The sequence below is a fragment of the Chlorocebus sabaeus genome, chromosome 15, assembly GCF_047675955.1.
Source record: "Chlorocebus sabaeus isolate Y175 chromosome 15, mChlSab1.0.hap1, whole genome shotgun sequence".
NCBI classification, from domain to species: Eukaryota; Metazoa; Chordata; class Mammalia; order Primates; family Cercopithecidae; genus Chlorocebus; species Chlorocebus sabaeus.
In genome coordinates, this window is record NC_132918.1 from 78,645,218 (window position 1) to 78,660,581 (window position 15,364).

The 15,364-nt window shown below is 40.4% G+C and overlaps 1 protein-coding gene across 4 annotated transcripts in view; it reads left to right on the forward strand.

Moving 5' to 3' along the window:
- FBXL2 (F-box and leucine rich repeat protein 2) overlaps positions 1–15,364 on the forward strand; it is a 147,836-nt gene that overhangs the window by 83,201 nt on the left and 49,271 nt on the right. For 3 of the 4 annotated variants that reach the window (XR_012095606.1, XR_005241937.2, XM_008009396.3), the window contains exons 3-7: positions 632–686; positions 948–1,022; positions 6,115–6,209; positions 14,915–14,983; positions 15,083–15,178. Coding sequence is in view for 2 of the 4 variants with exons in the window: in XM_008009396.3 (XP_008007587.3) it covers positions 632–686; positions 948–1,022; positions 6,115–6,209; positions 14,915–14,983; positions 15,083–15,178 (390 nt within the window). In the remaining 2 variants the exon portion in view is untranslated. Of the gene's footprint in view, positions 1–631; positions 687–947; positions 1,023–6,114; positions 6,210–14,914; positions 14,984–15,063; positions 15,179–15,364 lie in introns of all 4 variants that reach the window. The other variant, XM_073023684.1, reaches the window with a different exon arrangement.

Below are 15,364 nucleotides of genomic sequence, written 5' to 3' on the forward strand. Positions count from 1 at the left end.
ATGTCGAGGCTTCACTCAGTCCCCTGCCATGCTGGCAGCTACCGCTTCCTCTAAGGCATTACTGATGCCAACCAAGATTTTGTTTGCTTCTGTCTGCTTTTCTTTCCCCCTCATCTTTCCTGTGTTCTCTGGCTCCTTGGCTTTTGCTTAGGAAAAACTGATCACTTATAGACTTTGCCAACTAATAGCTCCATCTTTCTGCCAGGCGAACAAATACTTCAAACCAAATGGGCTTTGTCGTCAAGCTTTTTTTGACAATGTTGTTTGAGGCTCAGGCATCTGAGCCTGTTCAGCGCATCTACCACCAAAAGAGGGCTTATGCTAGAGCGGTGGTCTTCAAATAGAACAAATTAGGGTCTTTCCTGTGTCCATTTCTTAGAACAAGGGAAATATAAGCTTAACGAGTTCTAAGGTAATTTGTATTGTGTGTCCAAAACAGCTTCTGAACATGCAAGCATTTAGTATTTCACTGTAGTGATATAAAGTTAATAGTGCACTTGTATATTGCACATTGAGGAATCTTGAAAAAACTTATGTATCCAGGTGGCGGATTAGATTTTTTCTTTCAACTTATAATTATCCTGAAATGTTAACACCATCTCGTTTTTGTGTTTTTTTCCTCTCTCTGTAGAATATTTTCCTTCTTGGATATAGTAACTTTGTGCCGATGTGCACAGATTTCCAAGGTAGAGTATTCACCAGATTTTTAATCAATAAATATCAAGTTTTATTAGATGGAGTTTTAGTTCAAATTACTGAAAATTAAAATTTTACTATCTTTTATACTTAATATAACACAGTGATATAATTTTGCATTTGATGATTGACTTAATATACATCAAAAGTAGAGGTTTGGAAATAAAGGTTAATCAAGACTTTCTTTAAGAGTCTCAATAAATGTGTTTCTTTCACCCCCAATCCCTCTTCCTTTACCTCCCACCTTCCAGGCTTGGAACATCTTAGCCCTGGATGGAAGCAACTGGCAAAGAATAGATCTTTTTAACTTTCAAACAGATGTAGAGGTAAGTTAGCTTTGGTTTAGACAGAAAACTTTTTTAAAAGATGAGTAACGTTCCCTCTTTCCTGCCTTTTTATTTTACTGCATTTAGATCTAATATTAAAGTGCTGAAGTAGAACAGAAAGAAGAAAAACTGGAAGGGATTTGCATACATAAAACAAAATCCTGCTTGCATTTTAAATTGTATCAGTAACAGATTGTTTTTCTCTCGTTTATGTTTATAGTCTGAGTTTTACTACTCAGCTTTTTAAAGCCGCACACCTGCATCATTATCACCTGGTTCAGTGCTTGAACCTTAGGAGACTTAACAAATACTTACTGACCTAAAAATCCACTGAGAATTCTAATTCAGCATCAAAAATGGAGAAATGGCAGAAGCACAGGCCCAAGAGTGAGGCTGGAGATCTAAAGTGTCACCCCAGCTCAGCCACTTAAGTCGTGTAATCTCTCAGTACTTCTGTTTTATTATCTATAAAATAAAGAAGTAAAGTAATAGTTAAGTCTTACACAATTCCAAGATTCTGATATATTTATCTGTAAATATGTAAATATCTCCATTTAAGCATGGTAAACCTGATGAAATGAGCAAAGTTTATTTTAGAACAACTTTGATATTCAATACTAAATTTCTAACCAAAAAGAAAGTTAAGGCAGGGAATAATAAAGAGCATTGTACTTAGGATTTGTCTGAAGCGCTGGTTTGAGGGTCTTGAGATTCTGAAGTTTATTTTCTACCTAATGTAAAACCTAATGTATTTCCAGTTTAGCAAACTTATAGTAGTGGAAATGCATTTTAATTTAGTTACTCACACAGTATGTTTGCCATGTGTTTTTACCAAGATGTATTTATTGTTTTTTTGGTTTTTTTTTGGATAAGGAAATGCATGTGTTTAACAGTAGGACTGAGCTAAGCAATTTCCTGCTAGCTGCTTAACCTGGTTTGACCTAGACAAACTAATGGTCTAGGTCAGTTGTGGAGACTCTTCACCTCCTTCTCTAGGTTACTTACTGCTTGAGAGTCTCTGCTTCTCATCTTATACCAGTGGAACACAATACTTACAGTAAGTGGGGCAGAGCAGAAGATTTCCCTTTATTAAATAAAGGGGGAACGCCTTATTTCTGTCATATTGTGGTACTCTGCTCTTGGAAGAGGGCAGGGACCTCAAGGATTCACGCCCATCCTGGAAAGATAAGCTCTAGTTCCTGGCTTAACACTGTAGTTTCTGAATTAGGTGTTCTTTAGTGCGCTTTTGAGAGTTAACAGCAGTGATTACAACAGTGCTCCACCTAAACATGCCAACATTCTATGCCAGTGAATATAATTCCCCTTCAAACTGATCATATCTAAATATTTGTTCACTGTGTTTACTTAGTGACGATGTGGAGGACATTTAATTTCTAAAAATTGTAGTCTTTCCTACTGACCACAAAGGAGAGTTATTGTTTTGAAAAAACTGAGCAAAATACTTTCTCTCTTTCTGTGGTTCTTCATGTCTCCTCAAATTTGATGACTTTTCCAACCATACAAGTTTTTTGGAAAGCACATGAAGAACTTTTAAAGTCAGGCTCTGGGTGCAGTGGCTCACACCTGAAATCCCAACACTGTGGGAGGCCGTGGGGGGCAGATCACTGGAGCCCAGGAGTTCAAGACCAGCCTGGGCAACATAGCAAAACCGCGTCTCTACAAAAAAATGAAAAAGCAAAAATTAGCCAGGCACAATGGCACATGCCTATAGTCTCAGCTACTCAGGAGGCTGAGGTGGGAGGATCACCTGAGCCCAGAAGGCAGAGGTTGCAGTGAGCTCTGATTGTGCCATTGCACTCTAGCCTGGGTGACAGAGCGAGGCCCTGTCTCAAAAAAAAAAAAAAAAAAAAAAAAATTTTGATATTAAAAAGTACTACTATTTCAACTAAATATCACTACCTTGTGCATGATTTGATTATAAGATTTTGGCTGACTGCTGACTTTCAGCTAACTGCCATATAAACACATCCCAGAAATACTTAAAAGTACATCCACCAAAGGGGAAGCCAATTTATGGTTCACCAGTTATATAAATAATTGCATGTGAAAACCTAAAATAGCTGGCACCAGGGTTGCAATCTAGTCATAACACTTAGCTTCCCTTTTGGGCTAGCCCCCTTGGTCCAGCCTAGATTATGAACCAAGTCTTGGGGTCTTTCATAGTCCTTAAACAAGACCCTTTGGAGGATGCTTGCCCTAGGAAGCATTTTATGGATAGTCTTAAAAATATGCACTTTGGGAAGGAAATGTGAGAGAAAAGAGAAGTTGTCAAGGATCAGGATCAACACACTAATAATATTTGCTGTGTGTCTGACACTGTCGTAAGCACCATATTAAACTGAGGCACAGAAAAGGTTGAGTAACTTACCCAAGGTCACTCACCTACTGAGAGGAGACTGTAGGTATCTTGAACGGTGGTTTGCATGACTGGCACATGAAGAAAAGGCAGAGTAAAGCATCTAGGTGATGAGTGCACACGGTACCTTTCCTTCATCTTCTCTTTTGTGAATACGTGTGGTTTACCTGAAGTTTGGGTTGGCATTTTCTGTGCCTTTAAAACTTGTACATTTTGTTGTCAGTGTCTTCATGGTTACTGAAGATTGTGCTAGGCCAAAAATGAGAAATAACTAAGTAGTGTGTGAATCTGAAAGTGGTAACTCCAAGGGTCTTTAGCCCATTTTAGGGCTTATTTTTGTTTAAAGCCCTTCATTCTAAAATGCATGCCTACAACATATTGTCTGGTAGATAAGACACAGAATCATTGGCTTGAATATTGCACTGAAATGGATTTGCATTTTTCCCCCTCTTAGTTGGAAAGAGTGGAACAGAATATTGTGTATGTAGTTTTGTATTCCAGTACAAGAACTTTGCCCCAAAAAAGGAGGACTAGAAAGTTTATATAAATGTTACTAACTTGAAATGGGAACAGTATATTAGGTGCTCCGTTTGTAGACATTGGTGTAGAGCTGTTTTTTTGTTTGTTTGTTTCTGTTTATTAGGTACTTAAATACATATATTTGATTTCTGAGTCATAATCTTTTTCCCTCTGTGAGAAAGATTTATTTTACAATTGTCTGGAATTTTGCTTCAAAAAATATTAACAATTATTAATGCAGGTAGTCTCAAGAAAGTATAAATAGATGCTAACAGTATCAAAGATTGGATTTTCAACGTAATTAAGATGTTAGCTAGGTAACAATATGTATCCTGTGGGGTTTTGTGTTTGTTTGTTTTTGTGAGACAGAGTCTTGCTCTGTCACCCAGGCTGGACTGCAGTGGGATGATCTTGGCTCACTGCAACCTCCGTCTCCCAGGCTCAAGCGATTCTCCTACCTCAGCCTCCCAAGTAGCTGGGACTACAGGTGTGCCTCACTATGCTTGGCTGATTTTTTTTATTTTTTATTTTTTTTGAGACAGTCTCGCTCTGTCGCCCAGGCTGGAGTGCAGTGGCGTGATCTCAGCTCACTGCAAGCTCTGCCTTCCGGGTTCACGCCATTCTCCTGCCTCAGCCTCCCAGGTAGCTGGGACTACAGGTGCCCGCCACCATGCCCAGCTAATTTTTTGTATTTTTAGTAGAGACAGGGTTTTACCGTGTTAGCCAGGATGGTCTCGATCTCCTGACCTCGTGATCCGCCCACCTTGGCCTCCCAAAGTACTGGGATTACAGGTGTGAGCCACCGTGCCTGGCCGCTTGGCTGATTTTTGTATCTTTAGTAGAGATGGGGTTTCACCATGTTGGCCAGCCTGGTCTCAAAATCCTGACTCAGCCTCCCAAAGTGCAGGGATTACAGGCTTGAGCCACTGCGCCCGCCCCCTGTGGTTTTGATGTATCTTGGTGAATTTGTCACGCTCACAGTTCAGTGCCAAGATTGCTGTTTTATAAAATGAGGATAATAGTATTCAAAACAAATCAAATTGCCCTTTTGAACTTTTCCTCCCTTGTGGAGGTGGAGGTTGTAGTTAGTATTTATAACTACCTTCTTCCACAATGAATTTCTGTATTTCTTTGCCTTCAGCAAGCACCTCAGCTGGTCATGGTTCTTTACCTGGTGGAATGACTCAGACCTTTATTCCTGAAGGGTCTGGTCATTAATCGTTGTGCTTAAATTGGGTTATTGTAGTTTGCTACTGACATAAATCATAGGGCATGGTACTACTACAAGATGCCCTAAGGGATCTTCTGTATTCCACACATACTCTTCCTTACCTCCATTTTGGGAGGGTTCATGAAGTTTTTTGACTATTAAATGAGCCATAATAGGTACAAGAAATTGTTCCTCAAAAAGAGTAAACCAGGTGCCATGGCATGTGCCTGTAGTCCTAGCTCCTCAGTAGGCTGAGGCAGGAGGATCGCTTGAGCCCCGGAGTTTGAGGCTACAATGAGCTATGACCACACCACTACACTCCAATCTGAGCACCCCGTCTCTAAAGAAAAAAAGTGATTTGAAGTAGAAAATGTTTTTTAAAAAGTGGAAGTGCTTAATCATTGTTGATTGTTCATTTTCTTTTAGCTTGCTCTAATATCTCTGCCAGTACACAGCGAAAGTTCCTGTTTCAAAGCAAATGTGTTTAAGTAGGAGACAGCTAAGGAGAATGAGGGGGAGCTTTTGCAATATATTGTTATACTTTTAAAGTGGTAATGTTTAGCTCAAGTAGGATTTTCTTTTTAAAGCAGCATTGTCTTAGATCTCTGCTCAGTGGCTGGTATTCCCACAGCTAACCTCAAAAAGCCTTTTGATTGGCGGAATAGCTGTGACCCTTGGGTAGGGAGGGCCTAACCCCAGGGCTAAGGCTTTCAAAAGGCAGTGTACAGGTTTTGGTTTTTGTGTTTGTGTTTGTTTTTGTTTGTTGGTTGGTTTTAGAATACTTAATGCTTTAATTGAGAACATTTTTCAGCGCTTGCAGCCCCTTCATGCATTAAGGATAGAACTGAGGTGTTAGAGGAATGTTCCAAAATATTTTCTGTTACACTTGGAAAAATATATTCTATTCCTAGATTTCAGGTTATTTTGCTGTTAGATAAGCAGCATGAAAAAACAGTAATTTTCCCCCCGAACTTTCTTGATTAAAGGGTCGAGTGGTGGAAAATATCTCGAAGCGATGCGGTGGATTCCTGAGGAAGCTCAGCTTGCGAGGCTGCATTGGTGTTGGGGACTCCTCCTTGAAGTAAGTCAAATCCAGTGGCTCACTCTGTCATGGCAGCTTGTAGCATTTTCATCAGCAAAAATAAACCAAGCCTATTATATGTTCTTCTTCTGTTAAAATTCTTTTTGTGGTAATTTGCATAGAGTAATGAGAGGACCAGGACTTTGGAATATCTAACCTGGGTTGGAAACCGAGCTGTACTGTTTTTAGGGATGTGACCTTGGGACAAATTATTTCACCTGAGTGTCAGTTCTCTCTTCTGCAAAGTCAGGGCAGTTATAGCTCCCACAGGACTGTCATAGGCATAACAAGAAATAACATGTATGAAGTGCCTACCTCTTTTCTATTTCCTTCTTCACTTCTGTATCTTCCTAGTTTTCCTCTCATATTAGCTACCTTTATAAATTTTACTAATTGATAAAATATTTCAAAACTTTCCTTGGCATAAGCTAGAATTTTGCTTACTCATAATGATGGGATATGATTTTTACATTAATTTTATTATCGTTAGCAATATATCCTATCCAACCAAATATTTGCCCATCTCTTACTGGATAACCATTATTTATTGGGGTTTTGGTGGGGGGGTTGTTTTTGTTTTTGTTTTGAGACCGAGTCTCGCTCTGTCGCCCAGGCTGGAGCGCAGCAGTGCGATCTCAGCTCACTGCAACCTCTGCCTCCCAGGTTCAAGCGATTCTCCTGCCTCAGCCTCCTGAGTAGCTGGGATTACAGGCATGCATCACCACGCCCAGCTAATTTTTGTGTTTTTAGTAGAGACAAGATTTCACCATATTGGCCATGCTGGTCTTGAACTCCTGACCTCAGCCATCTTGGACTCCCAAAGTGCTGGGATTAAAGTCATGAGCCACTGCACCTGGGCAATTGGGAATGTTAACAATGTTAAGGATGTGTGCTGGCCAGGCACAGTGGCTCAGGCCTGTAATCCCAGCACTTTGGGAGGCTGAGGTGGGACGATCCCTTGAAGCCAGGAGTTTGAGACCAGTTTGGGCAGCAAAATGAGACTCCTCTACCAAAAAAAAAAACACACACACACACACAAAAAACACACATATGTGCTTTGAGGATTTCTGGAGACAGAGATAATTAAAACCTTCATGTCTTTATCCTCATGGCCTCTAGTATTGCTTATGAGGTTGGCTAAATTAGGGTGTACCCCCCATAACCTTGGAATACACTTTGTGTTCTTGCAGACCTAAATATTACCACAATGTACAGCAATCACAGACTTCCAGTAAGAATGTGCAACATACAGTGAATGCAGACAGTAGAATTTACAATTCAAACATCTGCTATACCATTGCTAAAAAAAAAAAATTGATTCACAACATCTTTTAAGTATAAAAACACTCACTTTAACTGTTATGGAACAAAATGATTTTCTTTAAATCAAGAAAATTCTTTAAATCATGAATTAGATTGACACCTTTAAACATGTTTAAACAACCTTCCATCACTCAGATAAAGCCCACTTGAATTGCCATGTATTATTTATTTTATATATTATTGGATCCTATTTGCTACAATTTTGTTAAAAAATTTTGCATTTGGGCTCATGAGGAATATTGCCTTATGATTTTATTTTCTTATAATGCTTTTGTCTGGTTTAGGTATCGAGGTAATACTGGCTTCATGTAGTGAATTGGGAAGTATTTCCTCCTATTCACATTTCTGGGGATGTGTTCAGTGGCTGACATCTATAATCCCAGTGCTTTGGGAGGCCAAGGTAGGAGAATCACTTGAGCCCAGGATTTTGAGACCAGCCTGGCAACACAGCAAGGCCCCATCTCTTAAAAAAAATTAAGTAGCTGAGTGTGGTGGTGCATACCTGTAGTTCTAGCTATTTGGGAGGCTAAAGTGGGAAGATCGCTTGAGCCCAGAAGTTCAAGGCTGCAGTGAGCTATAATCACACCACCATACTCCAAGCTGGGTGACAGAGTGAGACCCTATCTCTAAAAAATAAAAACAATTTGGCCAGGCATGGTGTCTCATGCCTGTAATCTCAGCACTTTGGGAGGCTGAACAGGTGGATCACGAGGTCAGGAGATCAAGACCATCCTGGCTAACATGGTGAAACTCCATCTCTACTAAAAATACAAAAAATTAGCTTGGCGTGGTGTCAGGCACCTGTAGTCCCAACTACTTGGGAGGCTGAGGCAGAAGAATGGCGTGAACCTGGGAGGTGGCACTTGCAGTGAGCCGAGATCGTACCACAGCACTCCAGCCTGGGCGACAGAACGAGACTCTGTCTCAAAAGTAAATAAATAAAAATAAAAACAATTTTTAAAAATTCTGGGAGTGTATATGTACAATTTACATTTTTAAAAAATGTTTTGTAGAATTCACTATTGAGGCCATCTGCTCCTGCATGTTTTTTGGGGGGAACGTTTTTAATCACAAATTTGATTTCTTTTTTTTTTTTTTTTTAGATGGAGTTTCACTCTTGTTGCCCAGGCTGGAGTGCAGTGGCACAGTCTTGGCTCACTGCAAACTCAAGGAATTCTCCTGCCTCAGCCTCCCAAGTAGCTGGGATTACAGGCACGCACCACTATGCCTGGCTAATTTTTATATTTTTAGTAGAGACAGGGGTTTCACCATGGTCTTGAACTCCTGACCTCAGGTGATCCGCCTGCCTTGGCCTCCTAAAGTGTTGTGATTACAGGCGTGAGCCAGCTCACCCAGCCTCAATTTCTTTAATATGTATAGAATTCTTCAGATTATTTCTTCATAAATGAGTTTTGGTAGTCTGTGTCTTTCAAAGAATTTGTCCATTTCACCTAAGTTCTTGGACTTATTGTTTATATCCTCTTATTTTAATATCTGTAAAATCTGCAGTGATATGCCCTCTCTCGTTTCTGAAATTGGTAATTGTCTTTTTTTTTTTTTTTTTTTTTTTGGTCCTTGTCAGTCTGGCTATTAAGAGGTCTATCAATTTTATTGATATTCTCAAAGAACCAGCTTTTGTTTTCACCCATTTTTCATTGTTTTTCTGTTTTCTACTTCATTTATTTCCACTCTGATCTTTATTATTTCCTTCCTTTTGCTTACTTTGGGCTTCATTTGTTTTTGTTTTTGTTTTTTCTCTAGTTTCTTAAGACGGAAGCTGAAGTCATTGATTTGAGACCTTTTTTTCTAGTATGGGAGTTTAATGACATAAACTAAGTCAGTATTTTGGGGAAAATTCATGCCACAAATTCTTATATGCTATGTTTTCATTTTCATGCAAAATGCATTCTATTACCCCTTTTGATTTCTTTCATGACCCATGGGTTGTTTAGAACAATATTATTTAGTTTCTAAATATTTGGACATTTTCCAGAAGAGCACATTACTGATTTCTAATTCAATTCAGTCGTGATCACAGAACATAGTTATACCCTGAATCCTTTTAAATTTATTGAGACTTGTTTTGTGGCCAATAATATGGCCACTCCTGGCAAGTGTCCCTTGTGCACTTGAAGAGAATGTATATTCTGCTGTTAGATGAAGTTTGCTATAAATGCCAGTAGGACAGGTTGGTTGATAGTATTGAGCAGATCTTCTCTATTCTTAATAATTTTCCGACTACTAATTTATCAACTAATAAGAGAGAAGTATTGAAATATCTGCCTATAATTTTTTATTTGTCTGTTTCTCCTCACAGTCCTGTCAGCTCTTGCTTCGTGTATTTTGAAGCTCTGTTATTATGTATATAAACATTTAGAATTGCTATGTCTTTTTCATTGATATGTCCTTCTTTTATCCCTGATAATTTTCTTTACTATAAAATCTACTTTGTCTCATATAGTCACTCCAGCTTTCTTTTGACTAGTGTTGGCATTATATCTGTTTTTCTATCATTTTACTTTAATCTATTTGTATCTATATTTAAAGTTGATTTTTTATAGTTGGGTGTAGCTTTTTTTTTTTTTTAGACGGAGTCTTGCTCTGTCACCCAGGCTGGAGTGCAGTGGAGTGCAGCTCACTGCAACCTCTGCTTCCTGAGTTCAAGCCATTCTCCTGCCTTAGCCTCCCAAGTAGACTCCAGGCACGTGCCATCACGCCTAGCTGATTTTTTATATTTTTAGTAGAGGCGGGGTTTCACCATGTTAGCTAGGATGGTCTCGATCTCCTGACCTCATGATCTGCCCGCCTCAGCCTCCCAAAGTGCTGGGATTACGGCGTGAGCCACCACGCCCGGCTGGGTGTTGCTTTTTATCCAATATGACAGTCTTTGCTTTTTAATTTGGGTTAGACTATTTGCATTTAATATGATGATTATGGCTAGATTTAAATCTACCCTCTTGCTGTTTGTTTTCTATTTGTCCCATACATTCTTTTTTCCCCTTTCCTCTTTCTTTCTTCTTTTAGATTTTTTTTTTTTTTTTTTTCTGAGACAGGGTCTTGCGCTATTGCCCTGGCTGGAGTGCAGTGGCACAATTCTTGACTCACTGCAGCCTCTGCCTCCTGTGTTCAAGCGATTCTCGTGCCTCAACCTCCCAAGTAGCTGGGGCTACAAGCATGGGCCACCTTGCCTGGATAAGTTGTGCATTTTTAGTAGAGACAGGTTTTCACCATGTTGCCCAGGCTGATCTCGAACTCCTGACCTCAAATGATCTGCCCGCCTCAGCCTCCCGAAGTGCTGGGATTGTACAGGCGTGAGCCACCATGCCTGGCCGAGATTAAGTGTTTTTTAGAGACTTCATTTTATATTCTTTTTTCACTTCGTTTCTATAACTCTTCATATGTTTAGTCATTGCTTTAGAGTTTATTGACTACATGTTTAATTTAGTACAGTCTACCTTCATATTGTATTATGTAAAACTTTCATTTCTCCTCACTTCGTCTTTATGCTATTGTCATACATTTTAATTCTACTTATATACATTTCATAGATTTAGTACCTTTAACAGTCAACTATTTTTAAGAGATTTATTGTTATTATTATTATTTTAGTCTCGCTCTGTCACCCAGGCTGGAGTACAGTGCCATGGTCTAGGCTCAGTGTAACCTCCGCCTCCCAGGTTCAAGTGATTCTTGTGCCTCAGCCTCCCAAGTAGCTGAGACTACAGGCATGTACCACCCTGCCTGGCTAATTTTTGTACTTTTAGTAGAGACAAGGTTTTGCCCTGTTGGCCAGGCTGGTCTCAAACTCCTGGCCTCAAGTGAGCTGCCTGCCTCAGCCTCCCAAAGTGTTGGGTTTACAGGCATGAGCCACAGTGCCCTGTCTATTTTTAAGAGATTTAAATTTAAAAATTGTATATACCCAAGTAGTTGCTACATCCAGTCTTTCCTTTCTGTAGACACATATTTTTAACTGGTATCATTTTCTTTCTGCATAAAGAAATGTTTTTACATTTCTTTTGCTGTAAACCTGATTAATTCTTCCAGCTCTTCTATGTGTAAAAAAATCTATTTTTTCCTTCACTTAAAAAAAAAAATTTTTGCTGGGCCGGGTGCAGTGGCTCATGCCTGTAATCCCGGCACTTTGGGAGGCTGAGGTGGGTGGATCATGAGGTCAGGAGATTGAGACCATCCTGGCTAACACAGTGAAACCCTGTCTCTACTAAAAATACAAAAAAAATTAGCTGGGCCTGCACCTGTAGTCCCAGCTACTTGGGAGGCTGAGGCAGAAGAATGGCGTGAACCTGGGAGGCAGAGCTTGCAGTGAGCTGAGATTGCGCCACTGTACTCTAGCCTGGGCAACAGAGCGAGACTCCGTCTCAAAAAAAAAGCAAAAATTTGCTGAGTATAGAATTCTATAGTGACTATTTTTTTTGTATTTTAAGGATGGTGCTCCTCTGTTTTCTTGCCTTTTCATTACCAGTGATAAAACTGCTGTCACCTTATGTTTTATTCTCTGTACATAACATGGCTTTGTTTTCTGGCTGTTTTTAGGGTTTTCTCTATCACTGGTTCCTCTCTCTCTCTCTCTGAAATCTCACTCTGTCACCCAGGATGGAGTGCGGTGGTGCCACTTTGGCTCACTGTAACCTCCACTTCCTGAGCTCAAGTGATCCTCCCACCTCAGCCTCCCAAGTGGCTAGGACCACAGTCACACACCACCACGAATGGCTAATCTGTCACTGGTTTTGATCAATTTGGTTATAATATGCCTTGGTGTGTTTTTCTTCATGTTTCTTGCACTTGTAGTTCTTTGAGTTCCTTGGGTCCATAGGTTTATTGTTTTCATAAAGTTTGGGGAAATTTTGGCAATTATTTCTTCAGTATTTTTTCCTCCTTCCTCTGTCTCCTCTTATTTAGTGATTCCAATCACATGTATATTAGGTTGCTTGAAGTTGTCCCACAGTTCATTCATGCTCTGTTCTTTTTCTGTTTTATTCCGCTCTGTGTTTCATTTTTGATAGTTGCTATTGCTATGTCTTCAAGTTCACTAATCTTTTCTTCTGCCATATCTAATCTGTTGTTAATCTCATCCAATAAAGATCCAATAAAGTTTTGTATCAGCCATTGTGGTTTTCATATCTTTTTGTTGTTGTTGTTGTTGTTGTTGTTGTTGAGATGGAGTCTCACTCTGTGGCCCAAGCTGGAGTGCAGTGGTGTGATTATGGCTCACTGCAACCTCCACCTCTCGCGTTCAAGTGATTCTCCTGCTTCAGCCTCCCAAGTAGCTGGAACTATAGGCATATGCCACCACACCAGCTACGTTTTGTATTTTTTTTTTTTTTTTTTTTTTTTTTTTTTTTTAGTAGAGACAGGGTTTCACTATGTTGGCCAGGCTGATGTTGAACTTCTGACCTCAAGTGATCTGCTTGCCTTGGCTTCCCAAAGTGCTGGGATTACAGGCGTGAGCGACTGCATCTTGGATCGCTTTTATTTTTCCAAGTGTCTACATAATGTTTAATTGTTAGCTTCATAGAAATGTATTCTAGGCAATAACATTGTAACTTTTAATGCCTTTGTTGTTTCTGCTATTTGTGTCAGTTTAGAGTAGGTTTTGGTGGATTACATCTTCTCTTTATTGTGGATATATTTTCCTCCTTCTATGAAAACATAATTTTTTGTTCAGTGCCAGACATTGTGAATTTTACTTTGTTGGGTGCAGATATTTTTGTATTCCTATAGATACTCGAGTTTTGTTCTGGGATACAGTTGACTTAATTGGGAATAGTTCCTGTTAGGTTTTGTTTTTTTTGTTTTTTTTTTTTTTGAGACGGAGTCTCGCTCTGTTGCCCAGGCTGGAGTGCAGTGACCGGATCTCAGCTCACTGCAAGCTCCGCCTCCCGGGTCTACACCATTCTCCTGCCTCAGCCTCCGGAGTAGCTGGGACTACAGGCGCCCGCCACCTCGCCCGGCTGTTTTTTTTTGTATTTTTTTAGTTAGAGATGTGGTTTCACCGTGTTAGCCAGGCTGGTCTCGATCTCCTGACCTCGTGATCCGCCCGTCTCGGCCTCCCAAAGTGCTGGGATTACAGGCTTGAGCCACCGCGCCCGGCCAGGTCTTGTTTTTAAGATTTGTTAGGTTGTATCAAAGCAGTGTTTAGGGCTAATTGTGCACCACTCCTAAAGGAAGACTATTCTCAATACTCTACCCAATGCCCCAAGAACTGTGGCATTTTTCACCCTTGGTTGGTAGAAATGGGCACTATTCCTTGCCCTTGGTGAGCTCTGGCTACTGTTTCCTTTAATGCTTTTTGTTGATTCTTATTCCCTGGCCTTGGGCTTTGGGTAGTTTCATCACATGCGTACATTGGTCAGTGTGGGACTGAATTCTTTTTGTTGTTGTTTTGGAGATAGAGTCTCACTATGTTGCCTAGGCTGGTCTCAAACTCTTAGGCTCAAGTGATCCTCCTGCTTTGGTCTCCCAAATTGCTGGGATTACAGGCATGAGCCACCATGCCTGGCCTGTAATTAATTCTTGAGGGGCACCCTCCACAGATCTCTGGAGTTCTCTTTGTGATGTTCTCTCTACTCCAGTGCTCTTGCCAGATAACTCCGGCTGCCTTGGTCTTCCTAGACTTTCAGCCCCATCTCTTCATCTCAGACAGTCTATCAGGCTCCAGCTTGGTTCCCCCTACCTGTACCAGGGCAGGTTGGAAGGAGCACATCTGAAAGCTGTATTTCAGAATGATGGAGATGACCTGAGCTAGTCCTTGCTGAATATGTTAAGCAGTGAGTGGTGAATAGGGGGTTTTAATTTGCTGCTTCTGGCCTTGCTACCAACCCACAGATCAATGAGGAAGTTTCTCTTCATGACTGAATGTCCCCACCAGTAAAATGAGTGGGTCTTGATACTGATTAACTGCTGTCTTCTATCAATCGCCAGAAATGGTTTCTCTGGAAAGGCTCTAGAGTAAGCAAGTGACAGCATGGCACAGTACAAGAAGATTTGCCCCCTTGCTTCAAATTGATTTTTTTGTAGAGCGGAGGGAGCAGGGAGCTAGGCCTCTATTCTCATGATTTGGTGATGACTCACCAAGCTGTGTGTAAAGGAGAACTGATTGATAGGTAGTCTAGGACTCTGCTTCTCAAAATGTGGTCCCTAGACTAGCAGCACTGGCATCACCTGGGAGTTTCTTTAAACTGCAGATCGTCAAGCTCCATTCTAGATCTGTTATCAGAATCTGCACTGTGACAAGAACCCTAGCTGAGTCTTACACGCTTTAATTAAGTTTGAGGGAGCACTGTTCTAAGCGTGAGTGGTTTCATATGCCCTCTAGTGGCTGTCTAGCAACTTGCAGGGAGCTTTAAAATGTTTTCTCATTTTAGGACCTTTGCACAGAACTGCCGAAACATTGAACATTTAAACCTCAATGGATGCACAAAAATCACTGACAGGTAAATAATGAAGATTAATTGGTGACTAAATAGCCACAGGGAGAGAGAAGGGAAAGAAACATGGTTGAAAATATCTTTAGTGCGTCTGCTCTTTTTCAGCACGTGTTATAGCCTTAGCAGATTCTGTTCCAAGCTGAAACATCTGGATCTGACCTCCTGTGTGTCTGTTACAAACAGCTCCTTGAAGGGGATCAGGTAAGAGTGCCCATTGTTTGTGTCAAGAGAATACCCAAAACTATGAACATTCTGGAAGCCTTCCTAATGGTCACATTGGATCCAGCAAGAAATAGGTGTCTCCAAGAGGTCCCAGGCGTGGGTCTCCCCTTCTGAATTTCTGGTGATGAAACTCATAAACTCAGAGTTATTTATCTGGTGATGTAC